The sequence below is a fragment of the Ammospiza nelsoni genome, chromosome 15 (assembly GCF_027579445.1).
Source record: "Ammospiza nelsoni isolate bAmmNel1 chromosome 15, bAmmNel1.pri, whole genome shotgun sequence".
Taxonomy (NCBI): domain Eukaryota; kingdom Metazoa; phylum Chordata; class Aves; order Passeriformes; family Passerellidae; genus Ammospiza; species Ammospiza nelsoni.
The window spans coordinates 5,264,196-5,285,107 of record NC_080647.1 but is presented as its reverse complement, the minus strand read 5'-3'; the positions used below and the strand labels follow the sequence as shown (position 1 = coordinate 5,285,107).

The 20,912-nt window shown below is 44.0% G+C and overlaps 1 protein-coding gene across 1 annotated transcript in view; it reads right to left on the bottom strand.

The window, feature by feature from the left end:
* Positions 1 to 20,912, bottom strand: part of LOC132079943 (fibronectin type-III domain-containing protein 3a-like) — a 39,581-nt gene that overhangs the window by 5,237 nt on the left and 13,432 nt on the right. The window contains 22 exon segments of the mRNA XM_059482849.1: positions 13 to 293; positions 640 to 789; positions 1,311 to 1,424; positions 1,898 to 2,073; positions 2,640 to 2,745; positions 2,844 to 2,962; positions 3,263 to 3,331; positions 3,832 to 3,970; positions 4,300 to 4,386; positions 4,939 to 5,113; positions 5,203 to 5,324; positions 5,995 to 6,048; positions 6,879 to 7,017; positions 8,077 to 8,136; positions 8,397 to 8,551; positions 9,644 to 9,699; positions 10,564 to 10,836; positions 11,783 to 11,924; positions 11,926 to 12,021; positions 13,490 to 13,566; positions 14,435 to 14,510; positions 17,586 to 17,721. Coding sequence (XP_059338832.1) covers positions 13 to 293; positions 640 to 789; positions 1,311 to 1,424; positions 1,898 to 2,073; positions 2,640 to 2,745; positions 2,844 to 2,962; positions 3,263 to 3,331; positions 3,832 to 3,970; positions 4,300 to 4,386; positions 4,939 to 5,113; positions 5,203 to 5,324; positions 5,995 to 6,048; positions 6,879 to 7,017; positions 8,077 to 8,136; positions 8,397 to 8,551; positions 9,644 to 9,699; positions 10,564 to 10,836; positions 11,783 to 11,924; positions 11,926 to 12,021; positions 13,490 to 13,566; positions 14,435 to 14,510; positions 17,586 to 17,681 — 2,762 coding nt within the window. The 5' untranslated portion in view covers positions 17,682 to 17,721.

Below are 20,912 nucleotides of genomic sequence, written 5' to 3'. Positions count from 1 at the left end.
AATAACTCTTACCTGTACAGGGTGTCAGGCAGCAGATTCTCAAGGACATGGGTTGTGTTTCTGCCCACAGTGACCAGCTGCTTCTCCCCATACTCGATGTTGTAGCCTGTGATCTCTGCCCCGTGGCAGCAGGGCTCTTCCCACTGGATTGCAAGGCACGTGGAGAAAGGAGGGGAAATTTCCACCTGATCCTCTTCAAGTAAGTGGAGCACGGCCACGGCTGCGGGCACCGAGGGGGGCGTGGTGACCACGCCCGTGTCCCCAAAGAGCCCCGCCCCAGCCACGTTCACAGCCTGAAAGACACCACACACGAGTTACCACATCCCTGTTTTCCAAGCAGGCAGGCACAGCTCTCACAGCCTTCTGTGTGTCCTTAACAGCAACGTAAAAGAGAGTGGAAAATCTCCTGAATAATTTGGCAACAGGGCAAAGCATCTGTAAAGCTGGTATTTCACAGCACACTGGATCTAAACTCTTCCAGATTCAGGGAATGAGGAGGGACTGGGGGACAAGGGAAGTGTTTTTCCCAATTACCTTCTCTACTGCATGAGCAGGTGACAGCACATGACTTTACTCCTCTCTAGCTGGAGTTTGGCCCCAGACTGCAAGTGCCCAGTGGCACCAAAAGGCTTTTCCTACCTGGACTCTGCAGTAATAGGTGGTTGCAGGTGTGAGCCCCTTGACCTCATAGCTCTGGCAGGGGCCAGTGTAGATGATGTGCATGGAGCCCTCCACCTGGCCCCAGTCCAGCCTGTACTCGGTGATTTCTGCTCCGTTGCACACTGGGTTCTGTGGGTGAGGGAGAAATTCTGCTCAGCCCTGGCACTTACACACCCCCAGCACCTGGGGGGAGCTCTGTCACACTGAGACACTGCGTGAGAGTCACAGAACAGGTTGGAAAACACCTCCAAGATCATCAAACCCAACCTTTGGAAACACTGGGGTTGAAACTTGAGGTCTGTTCCAAGGGATTTTAAGTTAAAATGTGAAATGTGGCTGTAACACCGCCACAGTTCACACCAGAATTTTGAATGTTCCACAATCTCTTACCACTTAAAAGAATTAATTCACTATATATTAATTACCACACCATGAGGAGGATTAAATGCCACGCAATTTGTCCAGTTAAGACTGTAATTAATAACTCCCAAAGTTTACAAACCCAACACAGACATCTATAAAGAAATGGGCTTAAAATATTCCTCCTCTACACATGCTATTTCTCTAATTTTTGTGTATCATAAATGTGTCACTACAATTCTAAAAGCCAAACACTAATTTGGGTGGTGCTGGAAGCCATCAACACCTACCTCCCACGAAACCACAGCACAAGTTGCACTTTTGCAGGTTATCAGGGGTTTGCAGCACTGCTCAGGGGGTCCTGGAGCAGTGCAAAGCTCTGCCTTCTCAGAGTGGGGGCCAAACTGCAGGAAAACAACACTGCATGAACACAGCAACAGCACCAGGGCAAGAACTGATGTGCAAGTGAAGCAAACAAACTATTTTTAACTTTAGAGGGAAGTAAACAGCAGAGCTCAGGGCTCAGTTTCAGATTCCTTGCAGGTACTTGAAGCTGGCCCCATTCCCACAGCCAGGGTTTTGTAACTCCTCCCTGCCCCAGGCAGGATCTGCCTTCCAGCAGCAGCTGGGCACAGTTTCACAAACACTTTTATGCCATCAACATTCATCCCACACTTCTCCCAGCCTGGCCTGGCTGGCACCCACCCCCCTCCACACAATGCTGCTCCCACCACATCTGCAGAGCTTGGGGTAACACATCCAACAACTCCAAAGGCACAAACACCCAGAGGTTCCCACCACTCAGGCTGCAGGAGCCCTCAGCAGCATCCCTGTGTCCCCTGGGTGGTGGCAGGGATGTGGTGAGGGCAGTGCTCACCCCGACTCTGTTCCCTGCCCTCAGCCAGAAGCTGTAGCTCCTCCCTGGGAGCAGGTTGGTCACTGCAAACTCGGCTGCTGGGCCCTGGTAGAGCACCCTGCGCTCGTCCTGCTCTGAGCTGGCCATCTCCAGGAGGTACTCTGTGACCTCAGAGCCTCCATCCACAGCTGGGGGGCCTGCCAAACAAAAACAGATTGCATTCTCCTATTAGTTTCTAAATTCCCTAAGTTAGGGCAGACTCTCGATATGTGTCTGAGCAGAAATACTTCATGAAGCTTGCTTCCCTCCCCAGGTACTGATACTTAGTTTAAGATGGCCTTCATCAGTTTTTTTTCATGTATTTTCCCTGTTTTCTTCACTAAACAGTGTTTATCTTCATTAATTTTTGCTTATCTCCTTTACTGAGATAACAGTAAGAAAACAAGAGCTGATTTTTAAATTGCCAAGCAGGTGTCAATTGTCTGCCAGGGCAGACAGGAAACTTTCTCACTGGAAAATATTTATGTCTGCTTAAGTCTCACTGTATCATCGTACCAGAGGTGGACAGAATCTTTGGTCTTTTCATAAAAATCCCACAAAACAAACCAAAAACCCCACATCAAACCCAAAAAAACCTCTAAGGCCACGGACAGCATCTCTATATTTTTATTTTTACATTTTTTTTTTACCTGAACAGTTTTATAGATTTTTGATTTGGAAGACTGAAATCAGAGCAGTGTTTTACTCCAACTCTGGTGCTTACCCCACTGCAAAGTGATTTCCTTAGGCTTGGCTTTGCCCACCAGGGCTGGGGCAGGACAGGGCCCAGGGGGAACGGCTGCTGTGGTGACAGTCGTGACATCAGAGACCTGCCAGGGACACAGACATTGCAGAGCACAGACAGAAAGTTTGCTAAAAGATGAACAGAAATAGTTTCCAGAAGCACCTTTCCCCTCGTGCTGCTCACCTGGCTCTCCCCACCTTTGCTGGCACAGGACACCCGCAGCCTGTAGGAGGTGCCAGGCCTGAGGTGGTCGCAGACGTGCTCCCGCTGGGCTCCGCTGTAAATGGGCTCCCACCTCCCTCCTGGGGAAGGAAAAGCACTTTACCCTTCCAAACCTTGCTAAAATCACACCTGGAAATTCTCTCATGCAATTATTAAGGTGGTCAAGCCAGAGAATCAATTTGAAATTATTAATTATACAGAGAACATGTACAACACACACATATGCGAAATCAGAAGTGACTGCTGGAGTAAAGCATCATTTCAGTTGGAAAACATCTCCAAAATCCAAGTCTAAACCATGTCCCACATCTAAATGTGAATTAAGTATCTCTAGGGATGGAGACTGAGTACTGTATCAGTACCCAGAGGTGATTCCTTACCAACTGATGCCTCAGAGATTTCCAGAAAGTATTTAGAGATGTCTGATCCTCCATTATCCTTGGGGGGTTCTGAAAGAAATCAACACCTTAAGTTACAGAAGATTTAATATCAAGGCAGCATTTTGTTATCAGCTTTTCCAGTGAACACATTCATATTCATTCAAACAGAAAAGTCAACCAGCAAGAGAAATCAGTGTATTTAATTATTCACAATACATTTTTCTGAGCAATTTTCCTCCTATTATTAATCATGATTATGCCAGGAAGAATAACTGGGAAAACACTCCCAATTTCAGGTATCAGCTCTTAGTTTTTAAGTGAACATAGGAATTATTTAAACATCACAGTAAACCCTCAGGGGGGTTTAGGACAGCAGTGAGTGCTTCTCAGAAATGACTGAACACCAGTGTGCTCCCACAGCCCCAAAATAAATCATTCTGGGGTAAGGTTGAGTATTTCTCCTGCAATAACAATACCTGCAGATAAATAACCAGCCTGAGTTCCCTCTCATTTAATCAGAGGGAGACTGCCCACACCCCAGCAGCACTGGGACACCCCAAGGCACCTACCCCACGTGACTCTCACACTGTGGGGATGGATCTTGCCCTTTACAGCAGGTTTGCTGGGAGCTCCAGGTCTGTCAGGTTTGGTGCTGTGTTCCACCACCTCACTGGGGCTGCTTTTTCCTTCACTGTTGTAGGCAAAGAGCTGTTGGAGGAGGGAACAGGATAGAGAATAAATGGTTTATTTAATGACAGTAATATATGTTGATAATACATGAGGATAAACATGCTGGTGATTAAAAAAATCTATTAAAAACACAACCAAAATAAAGACAACCATTTATAGCAAAATTATCTGGTGCAAAAAAAAAAAAATGGTTTATATTATTACTTCACCAAAATCTGCTCTAACAAAAGGTAATTGTGGGGACAACAGGCGAATTCCTGCTGTCTCCATACAAAGTTGAAAAACTTGCTGGAAAATAACAAAGCCCACGAAAGCACATGAAATTAGGAACAAACTATGGTACAAACCCTGAACTTATAGGATGTACTCCTCCTCAGGTTTCTTAAAGTGCACGAGAGCTCATCTCCATTGTACTGGGGCTGGAATCCATAGCCCTGGCAAGGAGGGAAAAGAAGGATGAACACAGTCACTGATTTTTAGGGTGAAACAAAACCCAGAGCGGGTAAATCACATTTTTTAAATCCTGAACTTCATTTCTGTGCCATGGATTGGACACAATACTTTGTGCCATGAACTGCACACAATGCTTTATCTCTGCCATGGATTCCATGCAATGCTTTCTCTCTCTGCCATGAATTCCATGCAATGCTTTTTCTCTCTGCCATGAATTCCATGCAATGCTTTCTCTCTCTGCCATCAATTCCATGCAATGCTTTCTCTCTGCCATCAATTCCATGCAATGCTTTATCTCTGCCATGAATTCCATGCAATGCTGTCTCTCTCTGCCATGAATTCCATGCAATGCTGTCTCTCTCTGCCATCAATTCCATGCAATGCTTTATCTCTGCCATGAATTCCATGCAATGCTGTCTCTCTCTGCCATGAATTCCATGCAATACTTGCCGACCATTTATCGGAAGATCAAAAAAAGTTCATTTTTATTTCAGAACTATGAAGGAAATTTCCACACAAAGCCCAGCACTTACAGAACCTTCCTCCTCCATGTCCAGGCTGTAGGTGAGGGCATCATCCAAGGCCCCTCCTGCAGGAGGGCTCCATCCCAGGGCCATCCAGGTCACTCCTGCTTCCAGCAGCGTGGGTGGTGCTGGGGCCGGTGGCACCACCCCGGCCGTGCCGAACGTCACCGTCTCACTGAACCCACTGGGGAGGAGAATTTGAACAAGGGTGAGCAGCAGCTGATGGAATGCAGGGGGAAATGCAGCATTTGGTACCCCTGGGCTCCTGGTTACCTCATTCCAATGTCGTTTTTAGCAGCCAGCCTCAGGGAGTATCTTGTGGAGGGAGCAAGTTTGGTGAGCTTGTACTGCTTCAGGTGTCCATAGTAACATTCCTTGAAGGGGCCATTCTTCCCCTGGAAAACAGGGAGATCCAGAGTCATCCCTGATCCCTGCCAAGGTCACCCTCCTCACTCTACATCTTCCTAAATCCCAAAATCTCAGACTGGTTTGGGTCAGGAGAAACCTTAAAGCTCATCTCTTTCTAAGGGCAGGGAGACCTTCCATGAGAAATGTCATTTCAGTCATTTAACAGTAATTAAAAAAGAAATTACTGAGCCTCAAGAATGCAAAATTTAATGCATCATGGTAATCCTGAGTCTGCAGATGTTCACCCTGAGCAGTCCTGATAATAAACCACATTAGGACTGAGATATCTCATTACTTTTGGTACTGGGGATTTGACAAAATGGTGATAAACCATTGAGCTGAAAACAAAACACATTCTGGAAGTTTTTTATCCCTTTGCATTACATCTCAGCAAGATGCTCAAGAGCTGAGGGAGATTTGTGACACAACCTAAAGATGCCAAATGCTCCTGCATCTAAAGAGAACACAGGAATGACTGATGCTCTGGATGACAAATGAGGCACTTTTACACTGTCCCCTCCCACTGATCATTTGTCTCTTTAAAACTGTCAAGACAGTTGCACCAAAATAGCTGCTGTACCTAAGCAAAGGGTATTTTTAAGTGTAATTGCTCTACAGATGTCATTATGATTTTTTTGGTACTAGAAAAGTTCTTACCTCATCCCATTCTAAAAGAAAATTAGTTATTTTGGAACCATTGTCATTTGAGGACTGAAAATAAAGAAACGATGGGAAAAAGAGTTAAAATCAAGTGGTTGTAAATGTGTTTTATAAATATTTTTACACATTGAATAAACTCCAACTGCCTTTTAATACAAGGCTGCTGTGCTACTTCTTTTAATTCTGATAGTTTAGAATATAAATTTATAAACTGTTTGATTTTATAAATGAAGCAAATTACATTCTTGGAGCTCTTTTCCTGGTGCCTTGCACTGTGTGCTCACCACCTGCCTGTGCCGGTCACACAAGCAACATCTGACACGTGAAATTGGAACTTCTCCATTTTCTAAGCACAGATACTACAAATAATTTCACTAAAGTAATTTAGCTGGAACCATTTTTCAGCATGCTCATAAGAAAAACATCAAAACCCAAGTAAACACAGCTACCAACAAGCCTTGACAGATAGTGGTTATATTCAAAAGTCAGATCAAAAATGAGAATCTATAGAACCATCCAAAGAAATTTAGTCTGAATGAGTCAGAGTAACTAAAAGAACATTAAGTCATATCTATTTATCATCCAGGACCTCAAGAAAAGATATAAATAAATTAAAATCCATTTTTCCTCTCTGCCAGTTCAGAATGGAAGAGCCCTGCTACCAACTCTGTCACACTGAAGCTGCAGGCAAGAAACTCAGCAAACATTGAAAAAAAAAAAGAAAGGTAATTATTATTTCATTATCAATCTTCACTGAGCAACTTAAAAGGCACCACCTACAGCACACACTGAATTCCTGTCAAAGCTGATTTCAATCCTCTGCCCAGGAATCCAGCAGAGAGCTCTGCTGCCCTTCCCTCAGCCCCAGGTGTGGCTCTTACCTTCCACTGCAAGCTCAGGCTGTTTTTGGTTCTGTTAATCAGTTTTGGGGCAGCTGGACAGTCTGGCTCACAGCTCTCTGTGGTGAAGCTCACCAGCTCTGAAATGGTTTCTTTGATGGAACTGCTGGTTGCTGAAACTCTAAACAAAGGGTAATTAATGATGTGGCTGCTGCACTGGCACCTGCAAATGTAAGGGCAGAGCTGGCAGCTTCAGGGGTTTAATCCCAAGCAGAGGCTGCAGGGTGGGGGGCACCCAGTTCACCTGCTGACCCCAGACCCCCATTTCTCACCCTTCATTTACTCTACCATTACTCTCTGTCACAGTGGAGATATTTTAGTGCTGAAAAACCTGTGGGGTAGGGGATGAAAACTATGCCAGGTGTTCCAAAATGGCAACAGGATACCTAACTGGAAATGAGGCTTTTGCTAAAAACACCTTAAATTCAAATACAGCCAGCACTTGTGCAGGAGTATGGGGACTAAACAGGCCAAATCATAAAATCATAATTTTCATAGGAATTGTTTCATGTTTTCAGCAGTCCTGCCTCTTTCTGTGTAAAGCACAGCACTGTGCAGGTGGAGCTGCGCCCAGCACTTCCCACACCCAGAACTGTTCCAGTTTCAGAGCAGGACTTTGCTGCAGGGAATTTTTAATCTCATCTGCTCCAGTGCCCCAGCACTGAGTGTGACTCTGGTTCCCCTGGTTTGTTCAGCAGCTGCTCCCTCCCTGGCCAGCCCAGCACCTCCAGTCAGGATCATTTATTTACTCCTGATCATCCCACCCCACTTCCCACTGAGCCCATTCCCACTTCTCTGCTTGCACTGCTGCAGGTCAGACAAGCATTTCTGAAATCAAACTGACAAGCCAGATTTCAGATCCAATTTCAAGGCTAAATTATTTCATTTCCCACTGACTTCAGCCCACAACAATCTACAGAGTGTTGTTCTAAAAAAATATCAGCAGAGAATAACTTAAAGTTTGTAACTGAGAAATCTGAGGAGACAGAGAAGGTGGTAGGGAAGGAAATGAGGTGGTATTTTAATTAAGTTAGAAGACAAATGGGAACTTAGATAGCAAACCCAGTGTCCACAGCATGGTATTATTTCAGAGTATTCCTGAACTGTTTGTACCACCCCTTTAATAACCCTGCAATGCCCATATATCCCCCAAAGCTTTATTTCCTTCCCAGCAGCATACCTGGCATGATAATCAGTGGCTGGTCTGAGATCAGGAAGTGTAATTGTTAATTCTTCCCCACTGTGAAAAGGCAAAAACAAACAGAAAGCAGAGTTACAGCTCTTCCTTAAACCTCAGGGCTCAAAGCTCATTGAAAAGCAAAACCACGTAGTGCACATTTAAGTTTCCCACTGTCCATGTATAACTCTTTAGTGACATTACTTAAAATTTATTTCATGTGTAGTAGGAAGGTCTGCAAGTCAACAAACAGCTCCTGATAGAGAGATTGCTGATTGGTTAATGGTTTAAACATTGTGCTTAAAGGAAGAAACTAAACTTACACATAGACAGATTTAAATTTTCCATTTTTACCACTGTTGGATATTGCTACTTCAAATGTAAATGCTGCTGGACTATGACTATGGCTCTCTCCATTCTGTGAACTAACTGGGAGATTCCAGGACAGAACGGCTGATCTTGCTTGTATATCAGAAACCTATTAAAAGCATAAATAATGCAAGTAAGTTTGCTTTCTGCAAGAAAAGGTTAATTAGTCAATAACATGGCGTCGCTAATTGGCCTAGGAAGCTCCTCACTGGAGGAATTCTTTCCCTTTGGAGTGGGAATATAGAGGCATTCTTTGGATTGCAATGATTTCCTCTTTTCATTTCTAAAGGCTTTCCCTTCCAACACCAAACCCACACCACAGTGGGGCAGGAAGAGAAAATTCCTGCATCAAGGTTTCCATCATTCACTTGGAGCAAATGTGCAGCTGGGGAGTCTTGGGCAGGACCCCAGAGCAGATTTAGGCACAGACACCTTATTGTCATTTCTGACATTCCCTCACACGATATTCAGCCACTGATCCTAAGGACAGCACAGGCTCTGTTTGTAAAACTCAACATTTCTTGTCTGATTTTTTGTTTTTGCTGCTTCATTCCCACACTCCAAATTCTCTCTGCCCAAGGCAACACAGCCCTGGGGTAGCTCAAAGTACAGATGTCAGAAGCAGCAGGGAAAAAGGACCAAAAAACCCCTCAAAAGCTGGTGCAAAGGAACACAACCCCTGTTTGCTGTGTGGATAAAGCAGAGAAGAGCTCATTAAACTTGCTCAATATCAAACACAGACATTTTAATTACCCTCACCAGACTCCACCTTTCTAAATAAGTCCCTAAATACTCAAATATTTGCTCCAGTTTCTCAATATAACATCAAAAGAGGATCTATTTGTGTAATTTTATCCTTAACACTCCTAAATCCTCTCTGCTGAGCAAAGGATGGTTCCAAGAGTGGAAAAACTTCCAAGAGTTTAGCAGGCCCCTGGTTTGCAAGGTAAAGCCCTCACAATCACTGGAAAACTGCAACAGTGGAATATTCTGGGATTACAGGCTGACAAACTGAGAAATAGTGAATTTCCAGCATGGCTGCCCTTTCCCACCTATAAACTCTGACAACTAAACTGTATTTATCTTCTCTATTAAAAAAATCAAACCATTAGGAACAAAGGAAAAGGGATTGATAAAACACAAGTTATTTTCTAGGAAGCACAGGCCCAGAAAATAATGGGATTTTAAGGCTAATACTTACAACTGGCTTGCCAATGCTCAAGTGAGTATCACATTTCCTGGATTCTGTGTCAGATTCTGCAATTTAAACACAAACCAGATTATCCCAAAGCCTGAGAGCAACCCAGGCTGTTACCAAAAGGCCACCACGAGATGGAGTTGGCCTCATTAGGACTTGAACAATGGTTCTTATTGTGCAAAGTTCATTTCCCCTGTTTGTTTTGGCTGTGTGAGGGGCAGAAACACCAACTATCCAAAACCAACAGTGGTACAAAAACCCTTTTAGTACATCCTGCACAAAGGGGATCTTTTCCTAATGGAGCAGAAATAGGTTTTCTTTGACAACACAAAAACATTCCTCCAAAAATGAGAGGTGTTAAAAAAATGATAATAAGATCTTATCTCTGCCTGATTTGTTTTCCTGGAATTTCTACGGCAAAACATTCCCAGTTTGGAAGAAGCCTGACACTGTCTCAAAGACACTGCACAAGGTTTTTAGTAGCCAAAAGGTATTAAAAAACTGAAATTAGAACTAATTAAACAGCAATTCTACAACTGCTCATATTTTCATATTTCTTGAAGGTTAAATGGCTCCTGGTTAATCAAAAAGTACCACAAACAGTGACACCAGGAGCTCTGGAAGTACCTACAGGTCACCCTCACTGGGAATATTGATCACTGGCTCAGAAATGGCAGGGAAGTAAAAAGGTTTAAGATTAAATATTTTTGAAGACCTTATTTGCTAAATACCAAATGAAAAAAATTGATATTCCAATGATTCCTAGAGAAAAAAAAAAAAAAATCTAATGGATTCCATAATGGATTTCAGGCTTCCTCTAATCCTGAACAGCCAAACAAATTCATAAATTCAGCTTTTTCAGAACCTGTTTTGCAATGAGTTTACAGAAAATAACTGAGATTTCCCCTGTCCATGGCACCTACCTCCCATCTCTGCCTCTGGACTGCCCTTTGTTTTTCCTATCTGCTTCTGCTTTAGTGCTCCAACTGCCCCTTGCTGGCCCTTCCCATTCCCATTGGGAATTGTGGCATTGGAAGAATTAAGGACTTTATGTGGTGACGAGGGAGGGCTGTTCAGTTTATTGTTGGTGTGCCCACTGGCTTGTCTGTCCTTTAGCCTCTTCTTGAGGTGCTCCTGCATTTTGAGACTCCTCTCGTCCCTCTGGATGAAGTTTGTCCTCCCATGGGAACGAGGTTCTGCAAACAAGGGAGAAATGACTTCATTATTCTGAATTATTCATTTGACATCTGAATCTACAAGCTGGAAAATCACTAAAATCCACCCCTGGAACTTCCCTGTGCTTTGTCAGTCTGGAAGTGCAGGGATTTTGGAGTTTGGGGTCTTTTTAAATTGAATTGTTTGGGCCTTTCTCCTGTCAGCTGCTGCAGATCCTGCTTTACAGTTGCCTCTCTTCCCTGCTACAGACACATTTACAAAAAATTAAGCAAATTCAGGACTCAAACTGAGTTTTTCCAACACATCCTGAATGTTTTAGCCTAGAGTGAGTCAAAATATCTGATTACTCAATTTAAACTTGAGAGACAATGAATAGTCTTACTAAGTCTAATTTCTCTTTTAAGTCTTGATAATAAAATAAGGATTAGAGCTTGGATTAATTCAACATAACCCTAATCCTTTACTGATTTAGTGCTTCACTCAGTTTTTAGAGTGGGTCTGCACTTCACCCTCCACTATGGATAACAACCTTTTTTGGGTTGTTTTTGTTCACTTTTCAGCCATATTTGGACTAAAACAAATACATTCATCATTCATGTATCAAATGAAGTTCACTTTCAATAAACTTCACACCAAGGCTGTGACAAAACTCAGAGGACAGAGTTTTAGGGAAGGGAGTTTTAGGAGTCACTGCTGTGGTATTTGCAGTGGCAAAAGCAGGGATGCATGATTGGAAAATACAACATTTCTCAGGTACAAATTTGCACAATTCCTTGAAAACAGAGGATGCAAACAGAAGAATCAGAGGATTCGCAACCACACTTTGCACACTCAGGGACTCGCTCTTTGGACTCGGGTGAGTCCCTGACCCACAGGGGTGCTCTAAGTTAATAACACAACCCCTGGGGATGTGTGGGGAGGCAGGGCCAGCTGTCCCCAGGGCCTGGGGACACTCGGGGCTCTCACCTTGCTCCTGGAACACGTGTGGTGGCGGGGGCTGGTGCATGAACTGAGGCGGGAGCTCTCCTGTGCCGGGCACCGTGGGGAACACGGGGTGAGGGGGGGGTGGCAGCAGGGCATGGGGGTGGTGCATGTAATGGGGCACGTGGGGGGGGAGGGGGAGGAGGGGGGGGATGCATGGAAGGATGGAATTCCCCCGAGTGGGGCACCACCACCACTCGCCGAACTCCGTTTTCTTCCACCACCTGCGGGGAAACGGGAGAAAGCAAGTGCGAGGTCAGAGAGAATCCCATCAAATATCGTACAGCCAACAGGGGATTGACTGCCCTGCTCTGGTTCATTTCCAGAGCCTGACAGGCAGGGTTTGCACACCAGAATGGATTCCAGTGGAAACCAGGCAGGTACTGCTGGGATGAAGTGGAGTTTGAGGCAGTCAGTCTGAACAGTCACAGAATCCCAGGGTGGTTCAGGTAGGAAAAGACCTCAAACTTCACCTCATCCCACCCCAGGGACCCTTGCACAGAACAGGCTGCTCCAAGCCCCATCCAGCCTGTCCTGGAACACTTCCAGGGCTGGGAGTCCACAACCTGCTCACTCCTGAATTATTTCACTCCACTTTGGCAGAATCCAAGAGAACCAGCCCTGGGCTCCTCCAGACACAAAGTTATCACCTCATCTGACAAGAGCAGCCCAGGTAACTCAAGCTCTGATTTAAAGCTGCTTTCCAACTTGTCAACCCCTGTCACAACAACCAAGGGAAAACAACCCAACCCTGCTGGTTTCAGGTGACAGCAAACACTGAAAAAATAAATGCGGTTTTCAGGCTAACAGCTCAGTGCTGCCAGGGCTTTGCCCACTGTTTGCACTGAGGGATCCATTTCACAGGGATCAGAAATTGTCTGGGGGATGCTTTGCTCAAGGTCTGCAGAGCTGAAGAACAGCAGAAGCCCAAAATTCCATTGTGTGCAAAAAGAAACTGCCTGGAGAACCCAAGAACTCACAGTTACAGCTTTCAAACCTACTCACAACACTCCTGATTTTCAACATTACTACAACACAAGGTCTGTTTCCACATTTGGTTTTGATTATTTCCTTTTAAAACACATTAATTTAGAAATAAATCAAACTGGGAGTATCTCTGGTAACAACATGCAGGTCTGACCTGAACAACACCCAGGAGTGGAAAAGCAAAGCTGGGAGAGCCCAGAGCCCTGCTCATTTCCCAGACACATCACTGGAATCAGTGTTTGCATCACCACCATACTCTGCTCCAGCAGAGCTGCTTTGCTGGAATTTCAGGAGATCAGGGCTGGTCAAGAAAGGAGCACTGAAAATTTGGATAATTTTTTATATTAAATAGAAAACCTGCAGCCAGTTGGGACTGTTCACATGACCCAGCTTCACCCTGCAAACAGGACTGATGAAATATAAACATGTGGATCCTGTTCATGGAGCTCAGACAGTCAATTCAGAGCTCTCCTTGTTGCTAAAAGTGTTTTTAACTGCTGGGAGCAGGATTAAAAATTCCTGGAACCTGGATCAGACATTACTCAGTAACAGAAAGGACAGAGCCCACAATAAAGTGAAACAGTTGGTAAGTTCAATGGAAAAAAAAAATGGCTTTTTTCACAGCTAAAACCACCAATAAATAATAAAAATATTATTTAAATTTCCCAAAAAAAACACCCATAAGAGAAGGAGAAATGAAGGTACCTGAGATACGTAACCGGGAGGCACAAAAATCGGCGGCATGGAACCGTTTGGTGACATCATAGGGACATGTGCTGGACCTGGCAAGGACAAGGGGACACTTCTTAACAAACAAGGCTTTTCCCATCTGGAGACACCTTTTGCCAAAGATGGGAGCCCACCCTGGAGCCTGAAACATCAGGGATTGCATCCCATTCTCTGTTTGATTATTGGCTTTATTCCAGCCACCACGCTTTGGCCAGCAGTGTCTTTGTAATTGCACAAAAATCTGTATAAATGATTTTAATCTGTATAAATATTTTCAGCTCTTAATTTGTGACAGGTAAAAGTCTGTAGTACTGAAGGGAAATGCAAGTATTGGGGTAAAGTTGATGTAGGAATTTAAAAATTAATTTTAAATACATTATTTTTTGTATTAAGCTCAAGGGACGTATTTCTGTAGGGGATTTGATGAAAGCACAACGGACACATTTTATGTAATATCATGTAAAATTGTGACAAATACTCCAAAAATGGAAATATTGCTAAATTCAACTTGACTTACAGGAGATATTTTGCCCTGACTGGGGTTTTCTGTCACTCACCAAGAAGGTAAAAAGGAATTTACAGGCACAGAGTGGAGCAATGACTCCCCCACCTCACAGCACAGGGAGGTCCCAGTGCCCCTTAAAGTTCTTTAACTTATTGTAATAAATACCACAGAAATCATGTGTTAGGATCCTGGGAAGACAGTCAAGGATCACTGCAAATCCATCTTTTGGGACTGAAAATTTGCAGGATTCAGGGAATCCTGGCAGCTTCCCAGTGCTGCCTCATTTGTGCTTGGACACAAACTGAAAAATCTGATTTATTCCAGTGCAGAAAACACATCTGACATCACAGAAAAAAACCCAGTGGAATAACCTTAGAACCAAAATATTTGGATTCAGCACTTGAGGCTCCCTTTACCTTGAATGCACTGAATGTGTCCATCTTCAGTTGTAATTGTAAATGTTTCACCTGGGTTTACCTGCACAAGAATCACCTGCAGGAAACAAAACACAAAAGAGGGGTTGGGGGCTTTTTGAATTTTAGACATTCTCTGGGGGAAAACCCCTTTTCTTTAGAGACAAACAACATCAGAGCTTTGGCAACCTTGGAGTAACATAGGAAAATGATGGGTAGAATGAAAATATTTCCTCCTACTTTGACATAAAATCCTTGTATTTTTCCTCTGGTTACTCCCAGAAGTGCCTCACTTGATATACATGAAATAAGCTTTTAATTTCACATTTCACACTGATTTTTCTGCTTTTTCTGAGGCAATGATGACCTGAGATTCACATTGCATCCCAGGCTTTTCCCACCAGCTCTGCCTGCAGCTCCTGTGAGCCCAGGTGAGTTTTCCCTGTGGGAGGAACCCAGTGACATCCTGCAGGTCCCTCTGGTCCCCTGGCACACAGATCCACCTGGAGCTGGGCCAGGATCACTCTCAGGCACTGCTGGGATCCCAAACCTTCCCCTCATCCTGCCCCAGCCTTGGGGGAATTTTGGCAGCTGCACTTTATTGTAACACCTATAATACTCCACAGTTAATCCTTTAATAAAAGGGGTTTGGCCAGGTAAGAACTGCAGGCACACAATTCAAATTCCACCCTGGTGACAGCTGGCACTGATGTAAAAATTGAAATAAAATGTGTTTGTCAAAGCAGCTGTGAAAATCAGTGTAATTTTCTTCCATTCAATTTTTATAAAGTATTTTTGCACTATTCATGGAGTGACATTTGTAGCAGGTAGATGGAACCTGAAGAAATCACCTGGCCATTTAATCCCTGGTAAAATGAGCTACACATGACAATAATGAATGAATTTTTCTGTGCTGGAGCTCCCTGAACTCCCCAGGGACCAGTTTCACTGTTCTCATCACTACAGACTCCAGGGATAAATGATAAATGCTATTATAACACTGGTTTTGCAGCTTCTGCATATTGGTGTATAAATCTTTGATTTTATTTTTCATAACCTCCCTTGTAGGGGAGAATTGATGCTCCTTGTACAGGAGAATTTTACTTTGGGTGGGTGATTTATTTCTGGATGTAAGGAAGCCACTAAAATCCCTGAAAAGGCCATTTAGACACTCAGCAATATTTATTATGGTTCCAGGAGAGTGAGAGATGGCAAAGAATGCCTTTAAACGTGGCATAATTTGCATTAATAATTAAATTTATGCAGATTTGTCACTTCAGAATGCAAGTAAATGCATGACTTCAATGCTAATACATTTCTTGGGGTAAAGGGAGAGAAGTGGTGTCAATTGTTTAAAGAAAACTGACAATAATGGGCTGGGGATTTGCCAGAGCACAAGAAACAGGAAAAAGATTTGCTGTGGATCCAGGATTGCACAGGCAGGGAGTGACCTCAGGAAAAGGCTCATCTTTGAGGGCAAAACTCAGAAGCAAGAAAGGGAATGTTTGAGAGATTCAGAGCCTCTGAGGTGGCACATCCTCAGCACAGATCCACGAGCTGCAGCTCTCAGAGCAGAGGGAGGGATCCCAGCAGTGCTGCAATCCCAGCAGCGGAGCCTGGAATGCCAGGAATGCTCAGGCCCTGCCTCAGAGCACTGACTCACTGGGATTCATGAAGAAAATGCAGTCCCAGGCACCTTCCAACAAGGAACATGTCCAGGAAGCTGGAGCAGGGCTGAGGGGTGGATCTGAGCCAGGAGAGACAGGGGAGAGCTGAGCCCAGGAGCTGCCAAAGCCTCCAGGGGTCCTGAGCTCCTCTGCAGGGCTGGTGGCATCTGCTCTGCCCACAGCTCTGCTTTCAGCCCATTCACACATTTTCTGATCCAGAAACCCTTCCAGAAAACTCCCAACTTTTGCTTCTTCAAGTGAAATGGAGCTAATGGATTCACTGGCCAAACACACAGATTTGGTTTCTGGAAACAAATCTCTCTACAATAATTAAGTATTAGCAGTGTCCTCCACAGCACTGGCAGAGAAATAATTAAAAAATTCTCCGCATTAATAAAGATTATAAGTCAACACTCTCTTTAATAAAAAGATTCTATTCAAACTTCAAATCTACTCTTCAAATGCATCTCCACAATACAATCCTAATTTTTTTTTAATCTCATCTGATTGCAAAGTCTCCTCTAGGTCCTAAAAATATCAGTGACTGTCACCTCCATGTCCCACACACAGAGTTCTGGGGACAGGAGCCAACTAAATCTACCTGATCTCCCTTCCTCATGAAACCTGAACCACCTGAGCCACCTCCCAGCTGGGCAGGGCTGAAATTTCACCTTCTACTGCCAGAACTTCGGAAATATCTCAGAGACTTTGCTCATTTCCAGACATACTCATTGTACTTCCACCTCCAGGGTCTGAGGCAAAAAGGGAAAAGGACTTTTTATTTAAAAAAGACAATTTTTCCAAGTATACAACTGAAACAAGGCAGATTTCTCCATCTTATCCACAGCAATGACAAATTAGAGATCTCATGCAAACTTTCAGCATTTATGGCCTGCCAGACCTCAAAGGATGGGAAGAGCTCCCAGTTTTTGTAGTACAAAGCACTCAGCTCTTTCTGCTGAACACTAAATTCACATCTACTGACAATTTACACAGACTTGGGCTTCAGAATTGTTCTGCTGCCACTTTTTACCTGTATTTCTAATCCTACCAGGGACTTCTGAAGGGTTGTGCCCTATAAAGCTCTAAAGTTTCAACTAAATACATTCAGGTTTCACCACTGCACTGTAATTATTAATGAAGACACTCAAACCCAGGAAGCCAAGGTCTTTTTTCATTTTCCTGTCATAGATTTCCTCTGCAATCCCTTGCTAATCTTTATTCATCACTTCACAGGAGTTTCAAAACCTTTATTAACCCCCCAATTTTTCCTTTGATTTTTGGAGTTTGCAGCTCCATTTTAAAGCCTTTTTTTTCCACACCTGTCCACTGCCTGGGAGCTGAATGATTTTTTTTTCCTCTCTCCATTTCTGCTTAACTCCTGATGTCAGTGCTCACTGGCTGATCCTTGCCCAGCTCTCAGAGCTGGTTTTTGTGGAGCCACCATCCCAGTTGCTCCCAGTGCTCCCAGTTGAGGGCTGACTTGCCTGCTGGATGCTGTCCCCGTTGACCATGTGAGGTAGAAGTGGCACTTCATTCAGCAGAGGGGTGGCTTCCAGGGGGGGCGGCTGCTCAGCCATCATTTCTTGGGATCACTCATGGACACCTGCTCACCTCAGCCACCTGCTCCAAGGAAAAACAGGGATGGGGTCAGATCCAGCTCTCCCTTCCTTAAATCATTCCCTGTTTGTTTGACAAACTCAGCTCTGCCAAATGCAAGTGCACCCAAACACTTCAGTGTTAGCACTTTTATCTTTCATGTAAGCAATAAATGTCCTTTCCCCAAAATTCTCCCCTTTAATTATCAGGAATAGTCAGCCATGAGTGCTGGAATTGGTACCTCAGTGCAGCAATTACACAGTAAAGGAATTTACATTTATACTGCAATTTATTCTTAAATTTGCACTTCAAATTCCTAAACTGCTTCCACTCCAGACCCCAAGCTTTAGGCTACATAATGCACACACCCCATTTACATTTTAGTGATGATCAAAAAAACCCTAAACCATGCAATTTCTCCAATACAAAATCTGCCAGGGTGAAAACAAAGCTTGAGACAACACAAAATCCTGCTTTGTCCCCAAATTTTTGACTGACAACCAGGGGGAATGTGAATGGGAAAGTGCCTGCAGAGTTGGGAGCTTCCAGGAATAATCTGTAATTAGAGCAAGTCAAAATACACACGATACAAATTAATTATAGTAATTAGAGCAAATCAAGCTGCAAGCCCCCAATGGCAGGGAGTTTTCAGAGTATAGCAGCATCCATAAAAAGCACAAGATAACAGGATACAGGAAATGCTGACACTTCCTGCTCCTTTCCCATTACCTCCCATAAACCAGAAGGCAAAATGTGGTTAGGAGGGTCCAATTGCTTAAAAATAAAAAGCAAACCACAAAACACCTCCTTAAATCTGTGCATGAAACAAGTCAGGTTGCTTCAAAGTGTCAAATCTTTCTTCAGTTCTCCACAAGCAGCAAGGAAAGGGGAATTTTTGGGGAAGAAAAAGGACAAAAACTGAATAATTCTGTACCTGTGGGACTGTATTTCCAGCAGATTAGCAACAGTAGGAGAAATATGACATAATTAACATAACTTCTTCTGGTTTTAACTGATTTTGCACAGAAAAATCTGTAAGAAAGCTGAGATTACAAAGGTTTTTCCTGTGTTACCAAGACAAGGCAAAGGAGCTGGTGGAATCCACTGATAAAACCCCACTCCTCCTTAGCAAAAGCAGCTCCAAATCAGAAGTGCAATCACACAGCCACAAAATGCAGCACAACAAACTCCTCAAGACTTCCCAGAACCCAGCTCCTTTCACAAGGAAATTCTTTTCCAGGGCTGCTCCAGTAACAGCTTTAGGGAGCCAAACACCACTGCAAGGTGCAAGGGCTGGACAGGACCTCAAAGATCAAATCTGCATCAGCTTTGGCCTAAATACACTTAATAAATACACTGAACTGCCTGAGCAGGGGATTTATTTCCTGAATAAAATAATCTCCTTTTTGTCAGGTTTGGAATTGCCTCTGCCAAGGATGCAAATTTTAACTATTCCACTTAAAACCCCCTGCCTGGAACAATAAAATTCAGGCAAAGATTTCTTCCTCTACACCTCTCCCATTTTTTGAGGTTGGATTTAAGCCTTAAGAGCCATAACAGGAATTCACTGTACACAGGTAAAATGAAAATTCTTTATTTTATATATGCATAAAAATTTCTTGAATCTCAAAGAAAACAGAAATTAGTAGTTGAAATAAAGGGGGAAACCCTTTACCAAAGGGCAACTCCTTCTGCACTCAAATTCAACTACCCCAAACAAACAGCTGCAGAAAAACATGTTCTGAAACAGGTCCCAAAGGCACCTGCAACTTTAAATAAAAGTTCAGAGTTTCTGTGTTCATTCTCTGCAACTTTAAATAAAGGTTCTGAGTTTTTTGTGTTCATCCTCTGCAACTTTAAATAAAAGTTCAGAGTTTCTGTGTTCATTCTCTGCAACTTCAAATAAAGGTTCAGAGTTTCTGTGCTCATTCTCTACAACTTCAAATAAAGGTTCAGAGTTTCTGTGCTCTTCCCCTGCCTGGGCTGAATTTAATTCTTTCTTTAGGACAAATTAGAGAGCAGAGCCCCAACATCCCTGTGGTTTTTAGAAGGCTTCTTCTCCTACCTAATGACACAGGGAGGATTTAATTTACATGGACACCTCCAAACACTTTCTGCTTGCTTAGTGCTGGAACTTCATTTCTCTGAGGAAGAATTTAATATTTGGAGTATCAGGAAAGAATTGGTTTTAAACTCTTAATGATAAACTCCAAACCAGCCAATTTTGTGTCTTTGTAGCAATGGCCATATGGGCAGAGAAAACAGAAGTATTGACAGGAACAAACCCATCTGAAGAGGTTTTGGGGCAGTTTCACCTGGCTTAAAACGTTGATATTTCCCTGTGCAGCTGGGCTGGGGTGGCTGCAAGGAGCAGAAATCTGAGGACAAAGAGGGACATCCTGACAAATTGAAAAACACCAAGTTATTTTGGGTTTTGACCACTGCTTAATTCCCTGAAAACACTGATAAGAGCAGCAAAACCACCCTGCCCTCCAAGGGAACACAGTCAATGAATGTGGGACTCAACCCCCCCCCACTTCAACAGGTAAAATTTTTCCAGGGAAATAAATCCAAAGTCTCCATTCCACTCAAGGAAGTAGGTGGTATTTGGGTAAATAGAGAATTCCTAAAATGTTATTACATACTCAGCACAATTTCCTGCACAACAAAACAAAGACAGAGCTCTATCTTGAAAAGCCATTTCCCAACACCCTCCCAGGGCTGGCCTGGAGCAGGGAATCCAGTCCTGCCCTCCCTGCAGGGCAAGGCTGCTCCCAGGGAAAGGTGGAGACAACCAGCACAGGGGCAGAGAGGAGATTGCAGGGTCCTGAACCCACCTCTATACACACTGAGGCATCACAGAATCCAGCATGGTTTGGGTTAAAAGGGACCTTAAAGGCCATCCAATGTCACCCCTGGATCCCTGGGAGTGTCCAAGGCCAGGCTGGACAGGGCTTGGAGCACCCTGGGATGGGGGAAGGCGTCCCTTCCACTGTCCACTGACACCTTCCCCTGTCCCAGGCTGCTCCCAGCCCTGTCCAGCCTGGCCTTGGACACTCCCAGGGATCCAGGGGCAGCCACAGCTGCTCTGGGCACCCTGTGCCAGGGCCTGCCCACCCTCACAGCCAGGAATTCCCTCCCAATATCCCATCCATCCCTGCCCTCTGGCAATGGGAGCCATTCCCTGTGTCCTGTCCCTCCATCCCTTGTTGCCA